The 23,962-nt window shown below is 53.4% G+C and overlaps 8 protein-coding genes across 8 annotated transcripts; 3 read left to right on the top strand and 5 right to left on the bottom strand.

Annotated features, from left to right (window-relative positions):
- Positions 1 to 21: 21 nt before the first annotated feature.
- On the bottom strand, positions 22 to 969 carry G647_07877 (uncharacterized protein; the record flags this gene model as incomplete). Its single annotated transcript, XM_008732189.1, has 1 exon — positions 22 to 969. The coding sequence occupies one exon, from the start codon at positions 967 to 969 to the stop codon at positions 22 to 24; it is 948 nt and encodes a 315-aa protein (XP_008730411.1).
- Positions 970 to 3,787: 2,818 nt separating this feature from the next.
- Positions 3,788 to 5,012, bottom strand: G647_07876 (uncharacterized protein; the record flags this gene model as incomplete). Its single annotated transcript, XM_008732188.1, has 4 exons — positions 3,788 to 3,927; positions 4,001 to 4,382; positions 4,492 to 4,776; positions 4,842 to 5,012. 4 exons carry the CDS (start codon positions 5,010 to 5,012, stop codon positions 3,788 to 3,790), a joined length of 978 nt encoding a protein of 325 aa, XP_008730410.1.
- Positions 5,013 to 7,119: 2,107 nt separating this feature from the next.
- Positions 7,120 to 8,678, top strand: G647_07875 (uncharacterized protein; the record flags this gene model as incomplete). Its single annotated transcript, XM_008732187.1, has 2 exons — positions 7,120 to 8,530; positions 8,605 to 8,678. The coding sequence occupies 2 exons, from the start codon at positions 7,120 to 7,122 to the stop codon at positions 8,676 to 8,678; spliced, it is 1,485 nt and encodes a 494-aa protein (XP_008730409.1).
- A 2,081-nt stretch (positions 8,679 to 10,759) lies between these two features.
- On the top strand, positions 10,760 to 11,437 carry G647_07874 (uncharacterized protein; the record flags this gene model as incomplete). The annotated part of the gene is made up of 1 exon (XM_008732186.1): positions 10,760 to 11,437. One exon carries the CDS (start codon positions 10,760 to 10,762, stop codon positions 11,435 to 11,437), a length of 678 nt encoding a protein of 225 aa, XP_008730408.1.
- Positions 11,438 to 14,609: 3,172 nt separating this feature from the next.
- G647_07873 (uncharacterized protein) lies at positions 14,610 to 15,632 on the bottom strand (the record flags this gene model as incomplete). Its single annotated transcript, XM_008732185.1, has 1 exon — positions 14,610 to 15,632. The coding sequence occupies one exon, from the start codon at positions 15,630 to 15,632 to the stop codon at positions 14,610 to 14,612; it is 1,023 nt and encodes a 340-aa protein (XP_008730407.1).
- A 1,255-nt stretch (positions 15,633 to 16,887) lies between these two features.
- Positions 16,888 to 18,860, bottom strand: G647_07872 (uncharacterized protein; the record flags this gene model as incomplete). The annotated part of the gene is made up of 2 exons (XM_008732184.1): positions 16,888 to 18,716; positions 18,764 to 18,860. The coding sequence occupies 2 exons, from the start codon at positions 18,858 to 18,860 to the stop codon at positions 16,888 to 16,890; spliced, it is 1,926 nt and encodes a 641-aa protein (XP_008730406.1).
- An 858-nt stretch (positions 18,861 to 19,718) lies between these two features.
- G647_07871 (YjeF family domain-containing protein) lies at positions 19,719 to 21,830 on the bottom strand (the record flags this gene model as incomplete). Its single annotated transcript, XM_008732183.1, has 2 exons — positions 19,719 to 21,670; positions 21,716 to 21,830. 2 exons carry the CDS (start codon positions 21,828 to 21,830, stop codon positions 19,719 to 19,721), a joined length of 2,067 nt encoding a protein of 688 aa, XP_008730405.1.
- A 356-nt stretch (positions 21,831 to 22,186) lies between these two features.
- Positions 22,187 to 23,158, top strand: G647_07870 (uncharacterized protein; the record flags this gene model as incomplete). Its single annotated transcript, XM_008732182.1, has 2 exons — positions 22,187 to 22,274; positions 22,332 to 23,158. The coding sequence occupies 2 exons, from the start codon at positions 22,187 to 22,189 to the stop codon at positions 23,156 to 23,158; spliced, it is 915 nt and encodes a 304-aa protein (XP_008730404.1).
- Between the last annotated feature and the right edge of the window lie 804 nt (positions 23,159 to 23,962).

The following is a 23,962-nucleotide window of genomic DNA, read 5'->3' as shown; positions in this document are numbered from 1 at the left end:
AATGACAATGGGGTCGCCTCGTCAAGCACTCTGCGTAGGGATCCCCGGTGTACCCGTCATTCCCACGCGGAGCGACTTGTCCTTGAATATATTCTTCAGCGGCTTCAACACTGGCGGTGCGGTGACCACGTCCTGCAAACTGCGTTGCCTCAGCTCGCCTTCTTCGCGCCTCTTCTTTTCCAGGATCTTCCACGGATCCGCGTCATCGACGTCCTTTCCCGTTCCTTTCTTCCGCCTCTTCTTGCCCAACGGGTTCGAAAGGTCGACCCCGGCGCCCAACCACACCAGGTGATCTTCCTCCCTCTTGTCCGCGAGTTCGTCGGCGAGTTCTTCCTCCTTGGCTTTCAACTTCTGCTCCGTGTTCCGCCATTCCTTCTGCATGCGAGCGAGGCGTTTGTTGTGCTTGCTCAGCGGCGTTTTGATCTTCTCGAGGCCCGCGATTTGCGCGAGCTTGGTCTTATGCTTCGGCACCGAGGTGAGTGGTAAGGACTGGTCGACTCGGGCGCTGAACGAGGAGAGCGACTCATTGGGTTTGATTTTCAGACTCGGCGCTCTATCTGCGGCTAGAGCGGCGCCATCGTTTAACTTGGGACCGGAATGCTCTCCCGCTGAAGATTGAGGCGGTGCAATTGAAGTCGGCTTCGACGTCGAAGTCGAGTTCAACTTTGCATCTCCTTTACGTCGCTTCTTCGAGGGAGCTATCCCGTCGTCGAGGCCCGAACGTATTCTCTTGCCGTCCTGGAAGGCGAGGAGTCGTTTGAACGCCTTGGGCGTGTCGTCTTCTCGATATTGGTTCTTCTGATGCTCCTTTTTCTGCTTTCTTTCTTCTCGTTTGCGCTTCTTCTCTAGATCCGAGGTGAATATTGGGTCGGCCTTTTGGTGCACGGCGAGGGTCTTCGCACGGTGAGTGGGCGGCAGATCATAGTTCGAAGGGTCATCGTCGCGCTTGCGCTTGTGTTTGTGGGGCATTTGGAATTGGCTTCTAAGTTATCGCCGGTTTCTTGGGCAGGGTTACCGTGTTAGGCGGATGGTGGCTGGTCAAGCGGTTTTCAGAAGTCCTTGGATCTCGCGAGCACTGTCAAGAGCCGCAAGAAAAAATGTCGGCAAGGCTGAGCGTGGAGATTCACGAGAAGTTTTACCCCGCATTCAGCCTCGTACGAATACGAGATACGGCCACCAGCCTTGGCCTCTTGGCGTGCGTGTCTCTTTGACCACCTTTGACTAGTCACTCTTCATTCTTCCTCTTTCCTCCATTCAGGAGCATTTTACCTTTGGTCAGTAATATACGGCCCTTGAGGTCGAGCCTTGATTTTTGCAAGGCGCCAAACACCGTCTCCTAGAGAATGCGATGTCCGTAATTTGGATCAGGTTTCACTTGATGATGAACGGTTCGACAAATACTTTACTCGAGACATCGATTCCAACAATTCCTCGCAGATGGGCTCAGAAAACGCACATCTTGTAGGAAGTCGCGATCTACTCAAAATGCCGCTGATTAAAGTCCAAGTCTACTCTATCAACATGTTTGACATGATCCTCTAGTCACTGCTCAACCTCACAACATTCCCAGTGAGGTTCCCTGATTCAACCTTTTATCAAATTACCATCCCGCCTCGCCTCGTGTCTCAGCAGTCTTTTGCACTACCAACCGTCCACATCTGGTCGCTCCCAGATTTATCAATTTCTGCACCAAGCCAGCAAGTTTCGTCGATCTTGCTTCACTCCAGCTGAATGCGAAAGTATCCACGGAGCTTCCCAAACTCAGGATCTCTGCCATAACTCATGTTATCTTGGATGCTCACCATTGTTTGCCCACATTGAGCCTCCCATTGGTAGAACTGGCTCTTCGCATCGGGCGTCGAGAGGTCTAGCTTCGGAAAGCGTACTGTCAAATACACCGCTGCATATCAGAATGTCAGTCCTCAATCTCCATAAAGCTTGGAGCACTCCGAGGGAATCGCCCAATCTTACCACAGATGAACAGTGAGATCCCGTCAGCATGTCTATATCGGTTGTAGACGGAACTTGAATGCTGAGCCAGAGCAATGGAACGCACAACACCGTACACCCCTTGCTGCTGACCAAGCGATCCATCAAAATCATCGGCTACGTGGCACCTATGAGCAAACATTCACATCTCAGTAGGAGATGCCGTACCGTCTAGATGGTGATGAGCCATTTCGTGCAACACTGTGCCGGTGAGGTTAGGCGACAGCATCTTCCCTAAAGCCCCACGGCTATACAGGTCTGGTCGAAAGTCTCTGGTGCTGGGCTCAGCGATCTGCGCCTGACACATTGATTCCACCAACTCCTGCAAGGTTTGCGACCTCCCACTGTCAAGGTATCCGGTGTGAAACGTATAGCAACCGGTTAAGCGGCCGGCCCATGTCTTTTCTGGGGAAAACCATGCATACGCATCACGGTAAGCATTTGTGGAGAACTTGACTCCTGTATCTCGGAAATCCGTTGTCTTTCCATGACCATTTGCATAGGCTTGTGGTGTCGCTTGGATGTCCCAACAGAAGTTCTCACATATGCTAAGCTCTAATCAGAAGGTTAGTGCAGAAATCAAAGTCATTGCCACTGACCTACTCCATATCATCTCCAGCACAGTCTGCACATGGTATTCCGGCGAGAAATAGGCAGACAAAAGGTTTTGCATGGCCGGCGTATGAGAACGCTCTCGAAGTGCGCGCTCGACCACTCTCAGGACCCAGTATGCCTCGCGCCTGGCAAGAAGGATGCGATGAATGTACCGTGACGTGTCGTAGCTCACTTCGACTGGCGCAGTCATGAAATCCGGCAACCATCGCGGGTCCACCTGAGTGTTGAAGGTAGCCATTGTTGATCTGAGGTGGCTGAAAGCGAGAGGTTTGGTCAATGGGGGAGACAAGAAGCGATAAGGGTTCGCAAGGGCTTTTGTGAAATGTTCATATGGTCTTTCGAAGTTCAGATCGTGCAAGGCACTTGAGGAGATCTCTGTTTGCTTGCTTCAACTCATGATGCCGTGGGCACTGGGCGCTATTATAGCAGGTCTTCGCTGGACAGGTCCCAGGGAGGTGCGACATGTCGCTGCCGAGGGCTTTGAAGCTTGTGGCAGAGAAACAAAGGTGATGCTGGAATTGAGACGTGTCTTGATTCTTCAAGTCCGACTTCAATTGACTTACGACGGAGATTTGAGACTGACAAAGGCAGCATGGATCATCAAATCAGTGCTGTTCTGAGGTTGGAACTCGCAGAACCAGATTCCAAACAGTCAGCCCAAGATCGGAATAATCACAATTGCACCCAGCGCGAGCATGACAAAGGACACGAAAGACCCCCGAGCCGCGCAGACCATATTCGGTGGAACATATGTGCGAGACAGCGAATGCGAAGACAAAGCCATGGCCGGCAACAAGGCTGAAAATGAGACGGCCAAATATGAGGAAGTACCATCTATACTGGCAGCCCATAATGTCCGGACTCAAACAAGTTGAAGAAAGTCGTCGAGACAAGGTCACAACTGCCATATCGAGCTCGCATCATTGGCAGTGACTATCGAGAACCAGCCGTACAATCGTACTGCCCAGAGGTCATAGAGCCCATGGGAAACTCGCAGTCCAGACCGCCAATGCTGGATGGCATTCTTGTCTGCAGTGGTTGCTGATCGTCGAGGCTGAACGGTTGGGAAGGACGGGACTTTATAACATCTGGAATGGAGCAACGGGCGTGGGACGGTGTTTTTGATGAGTAGTGTCAGAGTTTGGCAAGAATATGTTTTCTAACTCCATCTCCGAACCCGCATCTAGTTGGTGTACAGATTCACGCCCCAGACGGCAGAATAATCATTCGTCCTTCCTTTCCCGTTCGGTACCTCGAGGCTGTCGAGCACCGCCATGACTTCAGGCGACAACCTCCGCACAGCGAGGTTGGACTTGATGCGAGCTGCGATGCCGTAGCGGTGTTTAGTACGACAATGCCAAGGTGCAACCAAGGGTCTTGCTACAATCGTACTGACCTTCTGTCTGACTCTTGCCCAATGGAACTGTACCTCGCTGTACCGCCCAGCTCTGCAACAGCTGGCCCACGTCCATCTCACACTGCTCCGCAAGCTTCTTGACGGTCGAATCTTTCAGCAGCGTCGCTCCATCAGCCTTTTGACCAGCAAACGGCGAGTAACACGTCGTGAGGATGCCGTGTCCTCTAGAGAAACCGATCAACTCGTTCTGCGGCAGCCACGGATGGACTTCAACCTGGTTGCACGATATAGGGATGTCTTCGGCGTGCGGTAGGATTTCCTTGAGCTCCGAGATTGAGAAGTTAGAGACCCCGACGGCGCGCGTCTTGCCGGACGACACAAGCCGCTGCATCGATTTCCACGTAGGAACGAAACTCCCCTTCTGACCTGACGACGACCAGTCAGTAATAGCCAGGACCAGCACCTATTCACGCTTGCACCTCACCTGCTTGGCTTGCAATATTGGCACACGTGTGTCCCCAATCGATGACTGGGCTGTCTGTCCCTGGCCGCAGCAATATTCCCTTCTCGGCCCAGGAAGCCATCTTGCCTGTGTCAGCATGCTCCAGCGCTTCTCGGGATATAGGCTTGAAAGCAACGGGCCAGTGAGCCAATAGTAAGTCGACGTATTCGAGGCCCATCAGCTTCAGCGACTGGTCGAGACAGAGCTCGACGTTCTCCGGGGCAGCGAAATGCGGCCAGAACTTGGTCGTCACGAAGATTTCGGATCTGGGGACGCCCGATTCGCGAATCGCAGCTCCCACTTCTTCATCAACCTGGACGAGAGGGGTGTTGAGTCAGTACTCATCCCACTCGAGACGGTTGTCAGCGTGTGTCATACCCCGTACTTCCAAGCACAGTCTAGATGTCGGTATCCCAGCTTGAGAGCCGTCAGAACGGCGGCCTTGCACCAACCAGAATCGCCTGCCGCCCAGGTTCCAAACCCGACGGACGGCATTCCGATGGTCTTCCCGCCCGCGACTTTGATGAGGAAATGTTTGGGGAGCGCCATCTTTGGCACCTGCACCGAGTAACTTTGCTTACTACAGAGCTCACTATAACGAAGATCTTTTTCTGCTCGCTTCACTTGCGGCTGAAATTTTGCACTTAAAAGGAACCATCCCCCCCGGCTGCTCGCAAAGATAAGTCGTGTGCAGCGCGTACTGTGTATGGTGATGACAAAGTACAGTTAACGGCCTTCGTACCGGGAAAGCTTAATATGTAGCAAAGTCGAAGATACCATCGTCGTAGCGGGTAAAAGCAAAAGATCCATGTTAAGACGGCGACACCGCCTGGCGGAAAAAGTGATTGGCGGACTCTACAAGCTGCATCTCGGCTGAAGCAGGATGTACGGAGTATATACTAATTAGAAGTCGTAACAACACCTCGAAATGGAACTAACTGGAGGTGTAGCTTGAAGTGCCCGCTCACTTTTCGCCGATGCCCCCATGTTTTTGAGGTTCATTCTGACTTACTCTGCACGTCGTTTTGTTCTTCTGACTACAGATAACCGGTTTTCTCATGGTCAACCGCTTCCCATATCATATATCATTCCCTCTTGCATTCTTTGTGGCCGCTTGCCCCAATACGATGCTCTGAAAAGAAGCAGCTCCTAGCCTCCCACATGCAGGCCTTTCAGTAGGGCGGCGAGCAGATGAAGCTCGGAACTCCGTGATCAGACCAACACTGCAAAGCGGGTTCCGCTGGTCCTGGGAATTCGATGACTTCGCAACAGGGCGCCAGTCGAGAGGATCTGGTGCTGTGAGAATGTTGAAGACCACTATCTCATGATTAAAAAAGCGGCATCCAGGCTACAAGAACTCGAGACCCGAAGGAGCGGCACGACCTATGGCGGGAATGTCGCAGCCGACGATATGAAACCGGCATTGGCTGTGAAAGCAAATTCTGGCTTCACTGAGCTATGATACCCGGTCCCTGTTCTAAGAACTCCGTAGGTGGACAGGGAGCTCGATGTTAGTAGCAATATGCTCACGAAGGATGTGATGGAACTCCACTTCACATGCTCTGAGTAGCTCGATCAAAGCAGGTCGGGCAAACGGATCCGACACAAAAAGGCATGTGTTATGTGAGGGCATTTCTGCACTCATTTAAGATGCGCAGTCAGGCGAACATGGGACAATCAAAGGGCTGTTATGTCAATGTCACGAGTTTCGTTGAAGGAGAAGCGGGATATGTAGTCAAGATCAATTAGCAAGCAAGCAAGCATCCTGTCTTGCAAACCTTTATAATCGTTCATTGAGCACGAACTACACGCTCTTCGCCAGATTCGGAGCAAACTCGAGACCAATCATGTTGGTAAGGAGTCTATCCAGAAATGGACAGTCACGACAGCTGACTTAACATTCAAGAGGCTTTCAGACACGTTGAGTCCGGTTCTTGACGCGTGGCTCGCAGACTCATGAGGAAATAATACCACCATTTATGACGTGTTTTCTAAAGCTGTCGGTAGCAGAGAGACTGGAATCAGCAAAAGTGACGCGCAGGTGAAACTTCGGTGAGGCCGGAGCAAGTTCGGCCAAAAGATCTGCCTCGCCGTGGTCGCGACCTGGCTGCTTCTCTTCCTCTTCTTCCTTCCACCGTCACCTGCTCTCGCAACGTCACAATACCACCAGTATAGGCAGGACGCGGCGACATGAGTCCTGTGTGGCATGTGCATGGCGAGCGAATGCGGCGACGCGGTAGATGACATCGACTTGCATTCCGTACATCCTGACCGGACCGGCACAGCACCTGCAAACAACCAGTCCACGAAGCGGATTAACGCGCAACGTTTTCCCTACACCTGGATAATCATTAATTCCCATTCCATTGGCTCGATCTTTGGCCAGAACCAGTAACGTGTCTTCGTGGACTTGGTCATCAAGCATTTGTCGGTACAATGGCGTGGAGCACGGGGTCCATCGCCGCTACAGCATCCTGGCGATGGGTTTCGCGCGAGATGTGACTTCTGCCTCGCATCCGAGATGCTGTTGTAAGGCATATCTCTCCAAGTATAAGAGGTGAGCTATGTCCCGATCTGATGTGGACAATTCCACGGCACATCCAGCCTTTATCAGCCAACTACACAGATCTTTGTCAACACAGTTCTACCTTGCGAAATGATTGTGGCAGGACCTCACAACTTCTACACCCTTGCAGAGGGCAAGCCCCTTCCCAGCAATGACACCAGTATCCAGGTTCGAAACAAGCAGGGTGGTGGCCTGGTCCTCCTTCAGGACACTCAACTGATCGAGACGCTGGCACATTTCTCCAGAGAGAGAATCCCAGAAAGAGTGGTCCATGCTAAGGCGATTGGTGCTCGAGGATATTTCCAGGTCACCCACGACATCTCCGACATCACCGATGCTGACTTCCTCAATGGCATCGGCAAGAAGACGGAGGTTCTGACTCGCATCTCGACTGTTGGCCCTGAGTCCGGGTCCGCCGACACGATTCGTGACTTCCACGGCTGGGCCATCAAATTCAAGACGGCCGAAGGCAACAATGACTGGGTCTTTAACAACCAGCCCGTCTTCTTTGTCCGCGACCCTATCAAGTTTCCGTCCCTGAACCGGTCACACAAGAGACATCCCGCCACACACTCTAACGATGCTGATATGTTTTGGGACTTCCATGTCGGGTCTCCCGAATCCGTCCATGCTCTGATGTTCCTGTTCAGCGACCGAGGGACTCCCGCATCTCTGCGAAATATCAATGGGTACAGTGGACATACCTACAAGTTCACCAAGAAGGACGGTTCGTTCCATTATGTGAGGATCCACATCCACGCCGATGAAGGAGTCAAGAACTTGACGAACGACGAAGCCGTCAGGCTCGCGGGCACAAGCCCAGATCATCTGACACTTGACATGTTCAACGCGATCGAGGAGGGCAACTACCCATCTTACACGGTGTCGATTCAGACAATCCACCCTGCCGACGTGGGGCTATCCCCAGTCAACATCTTCGATATGACAAAAGTCTTGCCTCACGCGCAATATCCCCTGCGCCCTGTCGGCAAGCTGGTCTTCGACAGAAATCCAATCAACTACTTCTCGGAGATCGAGCAAGCCGCCTTCTCGCCATCGACCATGGTTCCCGGCATCGAACCCAGTGCCGACCCTATGCTCCAAGCTCGGATGTTCGCATATCCCGATGCAGCCCGCTACCGACTCGGCGTCAACTACCAGATGCTGCCCACCAATGCTGCCAAAGTACCGGTTTACATCCCTACCGAGCGCGACGGCTTCATGAACTTCAGCGCCAACTATGGCGCGGAGCCGAACTATGTCAACAGTTCCATCCACCCTACAGGCTTCCACGACGCCGCCCGATCAGAGTACAAGCCGACAGAGGAGGTGCTGACTGGACCTGTCGTCTTCACTTCGGAAATCACAGACGAAGATTTCAAGCAACCTCGCGCGTTGTGGAATAATGTCTTTTCCGAGGAAGAGCAGGAGAGCTTTGTCAACAACATCTCAGGCAACATTGCGGCTGTCAAGAGGGATTGGCTGCGCGAGAAGGTCTTTGGTAAGTCGTTCTTCAGAGCCTCTGTCTCAAGTCCTGCCGCCGTGTGATGTACAGTGCTAACATTGTCTATGCAGATCTCTTCCGCCGTGTCGATCAATCATTGGGTGATCGGATCGAGGAGGCGGTCAACAAGATCGTCAAGATGTAGCTATATCGCTAGCCAGAATTTGCGGGAAGAATGGCTGGCCCACTGCACAGCACTACATCGGCGTTGATCGAGGGGAAATATGCGTAGGGGTGTAGGCGTAGGCGTACGTATAGGTTTGGCGATCCGTCATGACCGGGTGGCATTGTACGAGTACTGTATATAGTCTTGTTGTTAACGAGCAATTGCATTTGAAATACAGTACACTCTACGCCGAACTATTTAAGAATGTTCCACTTGGCTGCCTTGGTCGAACATGACGGACGAGACCTCGGACAGCACTGACCGAGGACAATCCTGGCCTCTATCCCTTGACGGGCAGCATCTCTGCCCATATATAGTCAAAGGGAGAGTCGACGCTGAGGCTGAACATTAATGGAAGATCGAGCTCGCACCTACGCGCGGTCCAGCAAAACCGTGATTGTCTGAAGCCACGAAATCGCTACCAGACTCACCACCGCATCCACGGCTATCTGCATAGCCTCTCTACTCGAAGTATGTCAAACATGAGCGACCGGTACTCAGAGGCACTATAGGTCGGTGAAACGACAATACGCTACTTGGCTCATACATGACCCATCACAGTACCAACATATGTACATTTGTGTACACCTACACGGCCTTCCTTCATCCTCGTTTTAGATGTCTCCTGGCGGACCTGTCTCGTCCTCTCGTCGCACGTACATATCTGTACTTCGACACGACCGTCCCTTCATCCTGGCTCTAGATCTCTTAGTGCATCTGCTCGTCGTTTGTCGTCTTCATTTGCCACCCTTACTTCTTTCCATACCTGCCGATCGAGCACTCAGGCCGTATCTCATACAGTGAGTGTACACTTGATCTTGACCTATTCTATTCTCGAGGTTCTCGCCTTCGACCATGATCCTGTACATTGGGGGCCAGAAGTCAACCAGCCAGTCAGCCAACTAGCCAGCTAATCATCCTGTAACCCGATGGAGAAAGAATCGCGTGAGCGGCCGGCGCCAACAGCTGGCTGGCTGCCAGATCCCGCAAAAGTGCGGCTGACACGACGACCCATCGACGAACCTGGCTCCAGCTGACCTGACCTGACCTGACCAGCTATGCCCTGACTGGACCTGATCTGAATATATTACCTCCAAGCGCCCCTTACAAGCTTAAGTTGACTTGGGTAAAACGGGGCACAACTAACTAGCCTGATCCGACGACATAAGCACGGTGATGTTCGGTGTTCGGACTCTTTCACTTTCTTGCCGAGATCCATAATAACAGATAATATATACTCTGTACAACCGTACATACATACAACCGTACATTGGTCTCGGAACGTCCGTGGAACGATCATAATCGCTGCCAGTCAGTGCGGTGCGGTCAGTCATTGCGGTGCGGTCAGTCTGTGCGGCGTAGTGGCGAGGCAGTTTGACATTGCGACTTTGGTGCGCTGTCGAAGATCACAATCACGAACCGGCCGAGTTGAGTTGGGTCAAGTCGAGTCGAGCCAAGTCAACCCGACTCAACTCACTTCGTCACTGCCAGTGTCACGACTGTTCGGTCGGCGCCCTTGAGGTTCCTTACGTGAAAGCTCACTTGGTGCTGAACCCATCATCGAGACCAGTCGGACTTGATCGAGACCTGGAACGAGAACCTGAACAACCACTGCACGAAGCAAGACAGCCAGCCAGCCAGCCAGCCAGCCCGCCAGCCCGCCCACAATCAAGCCACGGTTTTATCATCTGCTCGTCTACGTCCAGCCTCGTGTCCAGGCCTGGGAGCTCGGTCGCTTGAATTTCAGTCGAGAGGTCGACGCAAGACAAGTCAAGTCAACTCAGGGCTTCCATCGCCTCAGTGCTGCCTCCAGCCTGCCACTTGACATGCATACTCAGCTTCTCGGCTCTGATATCTTCTGCACGGGGTGATTCAGCCCCGCGACCACCGAGGAGAGCAGCCTTGCAACCCAACCCATCACTGCTAGGAAGAAAATCTCGATCCCGCGAGCCCCGAGCCGCGACCCGCGAGCTGACGAGACTGTACTCCGTATTGAACTCTGGAATCGAGCCCTAAACGTGGCACACCAACAAACACCCACTAAACCGCCAGTATCGACCATGTCGTTCCTCCAAACGACCGTCAAATCCGGCTGGATCACGGACCTGGTCCTCCCCGCCCCGGTCGGGATCCAATCGGCGCAAGACGTGATCCAAGCCGGCCACGCGACCGCCCTGGAAATGTGCACCGACCCCATCTTCATGGCGCACCTCAATCCGCTCGTGCAGAGCGTCGTCGAACTGCCGGCCTCGGACCCCAAAGCCGTGGATTACAAAGCCATGGCGCGGACGTTCAATGTCGACGTCGATGCCGGGTCGTTGTCCCCTGTGCCCGGCGCGGCAGGGAGGGATGACCATCACCAGTACCCCTGGAAACACTACGCCATCACGGACAAGTTGACCCCTTTGCCGGGATACACGACGGAGCTGACGTACTACGCGGCGATCCGACGGACCGCTGACGGCATGCAGGCGTTTACGAACGCCGGGTCCGGCGTGACCATCTACGGGTGCTTTAGCGTCAAGGTCGCGGAGCCGAGCGACGTGTTCGCGTTGGACGCGAGCGATGGGAAAGGCTGGGTTGTGAATTTCATCGAGACCAACGAGTTGAGGTGTAATCTGGTCTTGAGCTATTATATCAAGGCCACGACGGATAAGAGTCACCGCACGGCGCATGCGAGGTTCAAGGAGTTGTGGAGGGAGAGGATGAGGGAGAAGGGGTTTGATTGTGGGGGATAAACAGGGAGGGAGAGATCGAGCATACAGAAAGAGAGGGACGGAGGCATTGGCGTATTGGTCATGTAGTGAGTGAGTGAGTGAGTGAGCGAGTGAGGAGGTGGCTTCGGGGAGAGGATGAGTGACTGTATAAGGAGAGTGAGCGACTGGATGAGCCACTGAAAATGAATAGTCAAGTCCGACCGTGGTGATGAAATCTTTATGCTTACCACCAACCGGAATCGAGCCTCTGGCTCATACTTTGAGTTGGTGTTCACAGGGGTGATCACTGGCGTGGGACAAGGCATGGGAGTGTCGACTTGTCGACTATCACCTTGTCGCCGAGTACAATCGAGAGTGCGACTACGGAATATCTCCGATCGTTACCGGCGGATGGGAACGAACTCAATAGGACGATAACGCACGAGGTACAGTACCGTATCTCCTGTATGGCTCGCTATCTCGAGTGTGTGTGTTTGAGTTACAGTAGGCCACGCGATCAACGAACACACAGTAGTTATTGTGGTACAATAAATGTCTTCACTCCGACACGCAGGACGCTCTGGTCCATCATCTTCATTTACAGTATACAAAACAATTCCCTGTCCACGGTACTACAACGACCTTGATCTGTGCGGTTAGATCATATATATCGTACACGTTCATCCCTCTGGTTTGGGCATACACGTTCATCCCTCTGGTTTGAGCATATACATTTATCCCTCTGGTTCGCTTTGCTTGGCACCTATTGTCGCCTCATCCAGGTTCCGCATCCACACGAGTCCTGTCTTATCATGGCACATCTCATACCATCCAGACGCCGACGTAGGCTTCAACGAAGGGCGAGTGCCCTCGACGCACGGCTGCTGTCGTGAGAATGACAAGGCTGGTGATTCTGCAATCTCGACAATAGTAATCGTGGTGATCTGATGTATATTTGATCTTAATGGCATGATCTCTGAGACTTGGACTATCAACATTGGCGATCGTGGCAGTACACCGGCGATTTCTTCAAGTCATCCGACTAGAAGCCGCTTTCTATCCCATGCATCCTTTCGGGAGGGGGGATTTCGATGTGGTCCACTGGGTGCTGAGGCATCCGGAGCTGTCATTTCACTACAAGATCGATCCGGGGAGGAGCCAGATATCCTGAGGTGCTTTCAGTAGCCTTAGTGTCCTACTCACTTGGACCGTCTGTTCCGTAGCAGATACAAACGCACTGCCAGACATCGTCCATCTTCCTAGCAGCGCAACTTCTGGTAATTATAGCATTGACCCTCTGAGCTCGCTGGCCGAGGGTCGTCGAGTAGTGGGCACATGTCTCATGCGCTGCCCTTCGTTCGCTATGGACTTCACAAGTCCATTCTAGGTGTGTGGAAATATTCACTGACTCATTGCGCCTTGAGAATGGTTTCCTTGGTAGGGCGTGACCTGCTCCATTCGTTCACTCAGTGGCTGATGGCTTTTTCTGCCGTTTCGACGCTGACGTTGACCCGCTCGTAGTGACTTTCTTGACACCCGGGATAAGAGTGAACAAGATCCACGTGGGACAAGTTCCTCGACTCATATGGCCGAAGGTGTCGACGACGGCGTTTCATACAGGTTGTAAGGCAACTTAAGCCTCGTTGTCAATCTCTGAAAGCGAGACTCGCGCGATCATCAGGCATCCATAGTGTCCAGTATTTAAGAAGTCATCGTCATTGAGATGGGGTGAATAATGTATGAGGCTGACATTGAGGCCACTGACCTGCTTCACGACTGTTCGTTAGAGCCGTTCTTGAGGCCGTTGCCGCAAGGGCCTGGTTGACCGAGCTCAATCTCGGCCAACATCGGCTGCCTCAATGGGCTACAACTCCTTCGACGAAGTGATTCCCCAGTGTCTCTGGCCCACGGCCGCAGTGTAGTAACCGGGGCATCAACCGAGAGTCCAGAATGAGAAGAAAGGTGATCCCTATTGGAAAGGTCATTTGCAGATTCATCTGTGAATTGGCCGAAAGGGCTGGATGAGGGTCGACCGGGGGGAGGTGATTCAACAGGAGACAAGCTATTAGTAGAACGCGTGGAAGGCTCGTTTAGTTCCTGCCCTGAACTCTTCGGTAGAATCTCGACGCTCGTCTTGTAGGCTGCCTTGTCGGTCTGATGGGCTTGACAGTGGAAGAGCTGCGAGTAGTGGTGCATCATTGCTTGCTTGCAGCAATAGGTACGCCGACGATGCCGATCTTGCTCGTCGTAGTGCGGGAGCGAGGCTTACTCATTGGCCGATATCTTTATGTTGCATGTTCTCTGCTTTTCGTCGGGTCAATACCTGCATCTGGGGCATGGAGGGGCAGGAAGACATCAATAAAAGATATTCCATAGCCGAAGAAGAACTGCTTAGCATGCTTGGCAGATAGGCCCTTTCTCACGTAGAATACCAAGCATACCTAAAACCAGACGGGGGATAGAGATGACTACGGTCTCGAAGGAAAGCGGCGTTGGTACCATGCAATGGTGCTGAATGACAAAACTCGAAAGTCAAGGTCTTGTGCTTAATACCTGTGCAGACCCCCCTTGGGTGGCTGGTGAGACTTGGATATCAGCTCAGCGCCAACTTGGCTTGTCGTCACGCATGTGTGATTGCATGGTAGGCCTTGCATGGTTCTGGTCGCCCCGTCGCCCTCGGGCTGGCTAACCAATACGGTCCAGAGCCAACAGTAACAATATGCCTATTGATATCACTTGTTGGTGGAGATGTGTGCAATGACGCTCATGAGGCCATGCTTAGGTTCGTCAATATCGTACATTTGGTAGGTTCAAGGGGTATATATGTACAAAGGAGGTATATGCCAGGTGAGGATGGCTTGCAATATACTCCGTACCCAGGCCGCAAAAAAGGAGGCAGAGGGCGAAATGGGCGCCGTCTCTCCGGCCAACGGTACCGCGGCCCGTCGTCGGCTCTGGAGTCGCCCAGGACTTGAAGACAATGGTGCTGTTCATCAAACCCCGCGCACGTCCCAACGGATGTGGACGTTGCTAGTCGAATGTTAAACCCCAGCCCATCCCAAAGTCAGTTACCACAGCAAGGGCCTTGTGCGGGAGGGACTTCCCATGCAACATTTCTCGTGATCTGGACGTCGGGTGGTTTCCCTCTTACCGATGCCATCCAGTGGTCTTAACGGTCGTCCGCTTTGTCCTGCGGCAGGCAAGGCTGTCACATTCACCTCGGTGGGGCGCTGAATGTCATAGAGGGCGGCGCAACATAACCCTCATTCCTCGTGGCGGAACCGGCAGGTTTCCTCGCTTGTTCTTCGCGAAACTTGACCTCCTTCTCATCCTGAGCGACGACACAACAGCAGCAGCAAACACCCTTCAAACAGTCACCTGCGACGTTGCCGGCTTCGGAGCTCATGCCATATGTCTTTCGAAGCCGTGTATGCTGGATGGCGGCCAGTATCCCATTGATACCACAAAGGACGCCGAATGCTATGCAGGAGCCGTTGACCGCTGTGTATCCCAGCATGTTTGTAGGCTCTTTCCGCTCGTCCCTCAAAGCGAGCCGATACTGGGTCCTGCCATAGATGATGCACGGACAGAAAAGGCCCGTCATGCAGATGGAAGGCTCAGCACAAGAGCACAAGCCATGCTGCCATGAGCCTCCTTTTACGGACTGTGGACTCGGTGTGAATGTGCTGGCCGAGAACTGTGCAGGGTCCATCGAGGAGGGTGGCACGATAGCCATATTGGTGCTGGTTCGGTTGGGACGTTTCGGGTTCGTCGGTGACAGTGGATTGGCGTCGGGGGCTATTGGGCTGGTTGCTTCTTTCGGGGGGATCATCGGCTGCTTGACGGGCTCAGGCGGTTGTGGTATAGGAGGTGTGGGATGTTGAGGTGGCGGCTGCATTTGAGCCTGTTGTACAGGTACTTGTGTCGCGTAGACTCCATACGGCTGCGGAGCTTGGGGATGTTGCTGTTGTGCCACGGTCGGATCGTGTATCTGGTGCGGGACCACGCCACCACCATAGGCTTGTAGTTCCATCGTCTGTATCTGCGCCTGACCTTGTGCCGGACTTTGTTGGTTCGACGCTGGCTGCGATATTGGTGTATTTGTTTCTCTCCTCGCTCCGACCCGGTGCTCCTGTTCTGCAGATGCGTCCATCCAAGAAAACCGGTTATCGGCCGGCGGCCGCGGTGGCTGTATCGACGTGGGAGGGCGGACTCGAGGATATTCATAGCTCTTCATGTTGGCAGGGGACGGAGGTCGCCAGCTGAACCCCGTCCTTCAGGAGCCGCGGATCCGTCCGACACGTTGGCAGTCAGCAATGACGCGAAATGGCGGCCTTACAGTACTCTTGTGTCTACTGTAGCACAACGCTGCTGCCAGGTAGTACGCCCAGGAATGCAGAGAGAAGACGAAAACGAGGGTGAAGAGAAACGACAATTACCTTCTGAAGCTGAGCATCGCCTCCCTAGTCATCAGTGAGGGACTCCATGGGATCAGGACTGTGGTCTTGGTGGCCAGTCATGGTCACTCGTGCTTGGATGCATCCACGTCGGCGATTGGATCAAGAAGAGCCAGGCTTGACGTTCGGCTCAGTCGGGGCGCTTATGAGAGCACAGAAATAGGAGGCTCTGAACGAAGCTCGGCGCGAATCGCGTCAATGTCCCCAGTGCTGCTGATCCATGAAACAAGCGACGGATGATCGGTTGCCGCCAGTGAGAAGAGCCACAGAAGCGCTGGTGGTGAGGCGATGACGAGGAAGTGCCGATGCGCGTTTGTTGCTCATCACACATTCACTTCCATTTCACTTCCCCTTCACATTGGCGTGGGGAATGTTTCACACGCGCTCACTGCCGCAAACAGTCGCTGCGACCATGTGACCACGAAGGTCATCTTGAATCTTTCTATGCATGCCAGTAATGCGGACTTCAGGCCTGGGCACAACTATATTAATACATCTTACCGCACCATATAACAACAATGCAAATACATTCTATCACTGTGCCTATCTAAAACCTGGTTTCGGAGGCGACTACTCAGAAGCACCTCAAACGACTCGGCTCAAGTCACAGCCACCATTACAGAGTGGTGCAGTGCAGACGAGTCATACATTTTCTTCCAGATACAGTTGCAGAGAAATGCCTGAAGAGTATTCCGTAGTCTAAAACAACACATGGTCATATGCCAGAACTTGAAGTCCGCAATCCTGGTCGTGCATGGGATGGTCATGCGTCTCGGAGACCCTCAAAATGACACATATCTCCAGATTGAGTAAATATCATTGTGGCATGAGGGTACTATGTACAATCACCACGACCCGCTCATCGAGCTGAATCTAGGCCGCCGCTCGCTGGACTAGGTTCATAATTTGAGTACTGTGTAGACATGGGTCCCATGGCGTACCAGGCTCCGACATGCAAGGCTGCGGATCGCGGTGGCTCACTTGCTCCGGTCGATCTAATGTCCTTGTCTAGACGAGGACAGCTTGGCTCCTTGCTCAAGGTCGCCACAGATCCGGGCTTCCGGGCCTGAGATCCACGGTCGGCAACTCTGCCATATGTAACTTCGCACTCCCATATGGGCGTAATTCGACAGGAAAAGCCCGACAAGTGCAGTTACGCTGGCCCTTCAGCGGCGGATTCGGCGCATATCCATCCTGCAGACGCCATTCGATTTGGCAGCCCAGGGCCGACACGCTGACTGGTGGTCGCTCTTCATGCCAGATCGGATGGGGTAGCCACCGGTCATAGCGATTCGGATATTCATAAAACTTCAATGTCGTGGGGTCGATGGCCACGTTCCAAGGTTGTCTGGGCAAGATTGTCCAGTCGTTGGCCTGGGGAGGTGCTTCTGTGCCGGGATAGTTGGCAGGGCGCGAGGTGGAATAGTCTCCCGCAATGGGCAATGCGTATAGCAAGGCGCCATGGTAGACCGAGACAGTGTCATTCGCTCTGGGTTCCACTCGGAGGTTAGCCCCAAAGGACACTTCAACACGTGTGCGACCAGCTGGGACGATCAGAGTATGCAGACCCGTGGCATCATCTGGCTTGAGGCCATGTCTCTTGCCGCTGTCCACGACTACCGCACTTGTGTCGAGCACCGCCCATGAAGGGACTCGGAAAGAGAATCGAAAGGCTCTCGTTGCTGTGATCTCGTAGTTGAAATAGTTGCTGAAAGGATAGTTTGTGTCGCACCGGACTCGGACATGATTTCGCTTTCTCAATATCGTGCTGACATGAGCAGGGCCAAGCAAGGCATGAGCAAGCCCATCCTCGCCATCCTTGACGAACATGGCGGGGACGAACTTTGAATATCCTTGCATGTTCACGGTGCAGCATGGGAAATTTGGTTCTGTGCCGAACGTCTGGCCGAAAGGGCCGACGTTCCAGAATGGTGTGCTATCCAATTGATGGCTGATGGGCTGGTTCGTCTGGGCGACGTATTGATGAGCCCACCAGTGAGGCATCAGCATCACCGGTAAAGCGTTGTATGCTGTGCGCTCCGACTTTTCGGCAAAGTCGCGGTCTCCCAGAGACTGGTAGAGATAATTCAGCGAGAAGATCGACTCAACCACGCTGCAGAGTTCGGTCCCGCGAACTGGGCTCAAGCCTGCCTCGCGTTCATCGCCGATGATGGCACCCGAAGGCGTACCGTGATACTGAAAAGTCCAATTGACCCCGTTTCTAGTGGTGTTGAGCAGCGCGTCATCTTGAACAAGTCGTCTCATGACTGCACCCCATTTAAGCCCCTGTCCAGCATTGACGCCGTGGACGTAGGGGAAGAGGCTTTTTGTGAGCTCTTCGGGGTAGAGGTCTAGGTCGGCTTTCAAATACTGATCCTCATCGAACCAGTACGACCAGTCATACGCCAGCTCGTACATCTGCACCAGGCAGTAGTGGATGAGCTCCTCGTTGCCCATCGGATGTTTCTCGTAGAGCCACTGCAAGGCTAATACCATGTCTGCAGCGCGAGACCTGCCCCATTGCTCGTCAAAGAGATCACCTGGCTTCCAGACATAACCTTGGTGATGATCGCGCAGCATGGAGTACATGAGACGAATAAAGCGATGCATCGCCGGAAGAATCATTGCTTTACCCAGCTCCGGCTCTGCTTCGACGAGTTGCATGAACCCGAGGAAGAGGGGATACCTACCCCAGAAGTTTCGACGGGCTACCTCTTCTTCTGGTCCTAGCCAACCGTCGGCATGCTGATGCTCTACGACCCAGTCGGTGACCCGAAGGATATGATGTTTGAGGCGTGCATTGTTGGTCGTCCACGCCAATGGGACCAGCGCGTTGTAGTGGTACGGCCAAGCCTCGTTGAGCCCTGCCGCACATTAGCAACGGTGAGAAGAAAAGGGGCATTACGCATACAAGAATATTCCTCATCACCGCCGAGCCAAGTAGCATTCTTGACCGGGCGATAAAACTCATGCAGATGGCCCGGAAGGCCGTCGGCCATCAACTCCATCTGCTGCCCCAGCCATCCCAACGCCTTGATTGAGCCCAGCGGCAAAGGCTCGAATCGCAATGGCAATACTGATCCTGTTAGCTGATGAGCCGTTGTGAAGTACGCGACGTTCTCACAACTAGTACTGTAGGCAGCCAGCTGCGAAGTAGGTCTGCGAGGATCATCCCTCGGACTACGAATCTTCCATGTTGGCGACCCGGTATTTATGTTCTCCCCGTGGCACCAGCCTTTGTGACAGAATGCTGGACCAAGTGAGCGTGATGTACGTAGAAAGGCAAGTGGAACAAGTACCTGTGGCCTTCCCAAGCCTGGCGGGATGGAAAGTTTCGGAGGTGGCTTGGGATACAGAGAAGACGATGACGAGGAACACCGCACCGAAAGTCCACCATAATCGCAGCATTGTCGGACTGCATCGGCACCAGCATCCGCTATGTTCTGCCCTGAGGACATTAATCCTTGAGATGCCGTAAAACAGGCCAAGTCCGGAGTACTGCAAGAGGGAAGAGCTGCATCGTAGAAATTGCGTGCTCCGTCCTGTGTGATTGGCTACAGTTGCTTGTTGATCTGGGTCACGCGAGCTGCATATTCAATCGTCCTATGAAACCATAAGAAATAGCAGCACAGGGCCGATGCAATGTCGGAGGCATCGAATACGAAACGTGCAGACATAGCGCAGTGCGCAAGTCATAGGAAACAGCACAACCCCCAGTGCAAAGAATGCATGAATAGAACATTTTACAGCCTGCTTTTCCTCGTCGCTTGAACGCAGCAGAAATTCAATAAGGTTACAAATGATTCCACCTCAATACCACACTTCTCTTGGGTGCGAGGAGTGCGGCCGGATGAAGCACATCACGCCTACGCGCCCAGCACGAACTTGACTGGGACAACCCACTCTGGGCCAAAGTCCACACCGTGCTTCCTTCTCGAACCATGCTTCTGCCACGCGGCGGCTGAAATTCCGATATCGACAACCCAGACCTGCCACGGCGGCTCGGCCAGACCATCAATGGCCATGGCATGGAGAAGGCCCGCCTTCGGTGCCCCCAGACTAACAATGTGCTTGCTGTTCATAACAAGGAATTGGCCGTCGACCTCGGTGAGAAGGCCTGTAGTTGCGGACAACCCGCTGGGTACGTCGATGGAGACAACGAGAGAGCTGCGATTTGCCCAGCGGATCATCTCCAACACGGTTGCTTGATCGTCGGTGCGGAGTTCTTCGAAAGTGACATGCACACCGAGGAGAACGTCCACGATCACGTCAGGAGCTGGGCCTCCGGCATTGGACTTGGCCTGATATTCGTCCCAGCGGTCGACATAGCCTTGGCCCTTCTTGTAGATGGCCAGTTGTTTCTTCATGGTCTCAAGCAGCATCTCCTCCCGCTCGCCTCCAAGAACAACAATAGTGACCCGGAGTCGCCGATTTCGTAGATGCCTGGCTGCCGCAATGGCTCGAGCACCGGACTTGTGGTTGCCGATCAAAAACACCACGCTCCTGATGTCGGGTAGCTTCAGCACAGCCATAGCTATGCTTCGGCCGGCGTTTTCAGAGAGCATGTCTTCGGTAAGGCCCATCTCAGAAGTGCACAGCTGCTCGATCTCCAGCATCTGCAGAGGCGACAAACAATGACAAGGCTTGTTGTTCTGGAGCTTGAAAGACGCGCGGATGCCAGAAACTGATCCATTCAAGGGTGACGACGTTTGCAACCTAGTCAGAGGTCGGGGTGACTCGGTTCGCTCCAACAGGGAAGGAATGACACTGCCCTTCCTGGACTGTAACGGCCTCCGGGAGGCGGCTCGTCTTGAGCCCCTGCCACTACTGTAGTGGCCGTCGTGGTCGAGCAAATCGTCTTCGGTCTCACCGGCCTCACTCTTCCATCGATCTCTGTCCTTCCCATCGGGCGCATCAAGGACATTCTCAGTATAATGAAGATTGCGCCCACCATTAGTTCCAGGCCGCGCTCGCCGATTAAAGCTCACCAGTCTGTCTGCCTCCGCCGTGGTATCTGCTTGCCGGATATCATCGAAAACTCGTCTCTTGTCAAATTTCGAGAGGTTGGATTCGAAGTCAAAGTCGCCCATGTCTTGAATGTCTGTAGCATCTTCCGTAGCCCACCCATTGAGGTCTTCCGCCACTTTCCGACCTCTCTGGGCCTTCTTCTTGGGCTGCCTTGGGACCTCTTCTATCAGCGGTGTTTGACGCCAGCCCTTGCCTTTCCCAGTCTTCTTTTGATTCTTCAATGGGCTGTTGATGTCCTTCATGTCGATGATTCCAGGCCCAGTTCGCGACGGGATCGTGTGAGCATTGTTTTCCTTATTGGCAAGTGACACCGGCGTGGCCTGGGCAACCTCACTTCCCAAATTCAACGCATCAAATGGCTCGGTGAGAGTCGCACTAGCTGGGGTATTTCTCTTCTCGGCTTTTGTAGGCACCGCAGTCGCAATACTGGAGACTGAGCTATTACCCATATTGCCGTTTCGCGGCCGTGCTTGAGAAGAGTTGCTGACAACACCGTCGGCGATCATGATCGGAGAGACTGGCTGCACAAGGGAGGTCGGAGCAGGTACCGTGGGAACTTTTGCGGGCGGCTTTGCGTAACTGACAATAGCGGGGTCGATGAATGTCGGCGCATTCTGTGGTGGGTGAGGCGCAGGGTGTATCGGAGCGACGTTTGAAGTAGCGGCGACCGGTGTGAGCGTTTCCTGCTCTTCAAAAGGACTTCGCTGGGTTGGCGAGACTTCAAGGTCTGCAATTGCGGAGGAATCGATCGCGTACGAAGTGAGTCGCCGGCCGTTCCACAGAAGGAGGACTATACCGAGTCAGCACGGGCTCGTCACCGCGAACGAAGACGTACCATTCTGCAGAAAGAGCTTCTGATTGACGACGTCGGCAACGACACCTTGGATCTGCGCATTCGGGGGGTTTTGCAGTGTCACCAGAATGGTGTAGCCGATGAAGTCGGAAGCCATGGGCCGCAGTCTGGATGGAGTGGCCGGAATGTGAGGAAAGAGACAACTGTTGTTATGTGTTCATAGCTAATTATGGCAAGAATGCTGAAGACGACGGAGTGATCTGTGTCCACAGTTGACTTGTCAGTCAAAGGGACCAGGAATTCACTCCCTTGTCACTGCCATCAACTCCTCCAGAAAGAAAAGTTGAAGATAAATGCTTTGGAGACTCGATTTTCTCGTCAAAGGCTGCCTGTTCTATCGCTGCCACGACAATAGATAGAATTGGGATTTGTGGTAGACGTCGAAAAGCATGCCAGGCAAGTGCCTCTCTCCGATCAACTAGTGCGTGTACGAAATACATCAGCTGCTAACGAATGAAAATAGAGCCGCCGCCACACCCCTCCAAGCGCCACTACCAGTACGTCCTCACCCTGGTGGCCGCTTTCACCGTAGCACTGTTCGGTACATTCAAGTCCTCTTCGTCTGTCCTGGCCCACAACTGACACACGGATCTCACAGCTGCGATTGCCAACAATGGAACTCACAACCCTTCTGTACAAGAATACTACACAAGCCTCGAGTCACGCTTGGGATACTGGCTCCTACTGGGAAATACACGGCACTGTGGACTGTACCCAAAGGGCCAGTTGTGGCCCTTCCCGGTCGGCAAAGCACAGCGAGCTATGGAAGATTACCTCTTCGCACGGCTGGATCTCAAGCCTGGATCCCGCGTTCTAGACGCCGGTGCAGGATCCGGATACGTGGCCATGCGCATGGCGGAGAAAGGGCTGACAGTTGAAGCCGTCGATATCACACCGCTCCATGTCGAGGACGCTCGTCGCAATGTAAAGGCCCGGGGGCTCCAGGACAATATCTCCGTCCGACTAGGAGACTACCACAATCTCACGGATTTTGACGATGGCTCTTTCGACGGGATCTACACGATGGAGACTTTCGTGCACGCAGACGACCCTCTGAAAGTGTTGCAGAATTTCTATCGCTTGCTTCGCCCCGGTGGTGTACTCGTGCAGAACGAAGCCGACTTTAACCGGAATTCCGAGCTATTACAGGATGTGCTCCGCCTCTCACATTGTCAAAACACGCTCGAGGAAGGTGTCCTGATTGGAATGCTGGAACAAGTTGGCTTCAAAGACGTCCAGCTGGACGATCTTACCGACGAGGTCGCGCCGTTATGGCGCCTGTTCGGCGTCATTGGGTACATCCCGTATAGGATCTTGCGGGTCTTTGGGTTGCACACGCGCTTCACAAACCTCATGGCTGGGGTCGAGTCGTACCTGCATTGGGGTGAGGGCAGGTATATTTCCGTTAGAGCTATCAAGCCTTGACATTATCACGACCGCGGCGAACCTAGTCAGCGCACCAGAGAAGAAATGGGTTGTTATGCTTGATGTTTGTAGGCACTGCCCTGCCTCTCCATTGGTCAGTCTATGTTGCAATATTCCAACAGTCGAACGGAGTACCTGGATGGTTGACCCCATCATGGCGCCAGTCGGTATTTACGAGAGGGTTGGCTGTGACGAGGGGAGAGAGGGACCATGAGGATGTCTGCAAAAGTCGCGTGACATGTTCACTTACTTGTACAGCCATCAGCCCTGTAACGACTTGTCGAATGACGATCTTCACGATCCTCTGGCTGACATCCCTTTCCCGACAATCTTCAGGAGACAAGAAACCCCTCCTCCTCTTACCCCCCAAAAACACCACTCGGGCACGAACCAAAGTTGTATTGAATCCATAGCTCAAACGAATGGAAGGGAATGACGAACGAAGGGCAAGCGATTGACGACGAGGCCAGCTCTCCGTCGCTCCGTGGTGTGCCGACGACAGCGATACACTAAGGAACCTCGGGAACCTCCCTTGGATCCCCGAGGCGCCATGCCATGGCCAAAGCGTAGTGAAGTCAAGTTCAAAGGCAGCCATTAATTCCCGAGTGTCTTGAAACAGATTCCCGCTCAGTTCTGAAGGGGCTGCCGGTGCAGCACGGGTCTATTGACATGTAGATGCTAACTCAGGCTGTGATCTGCTTGCTCTCCGTGTTGGGCATATTGCTCTACATCTATTATCATTGTCTTCATAGTGTCAACTTTGGACCTCGCTAATCGAGCAGATAGCTTCTGATCAGGACACTC

The sequence above is a fragment of the Cladophialophora carrionii genome, assembly GCF_000365165.1.
Source record: "Cladophialophora carrionii CBS 160.54 unplaced genomic scaffold supercont1.6, whole genome shotgun sequence".
NCBI classification, from domain to species: Eukaryota; Fungi; Ascomycota; class Eurotiomycetes; order Chaetothyriales; family Herpotrichiellaceae; genus Cladophialophora; species Cladophialophora carrionii.
Note: the sequence above shows the minus strand (reverse complement) of the source record. Positions and strands in the feature narration are given on the sequence as shown.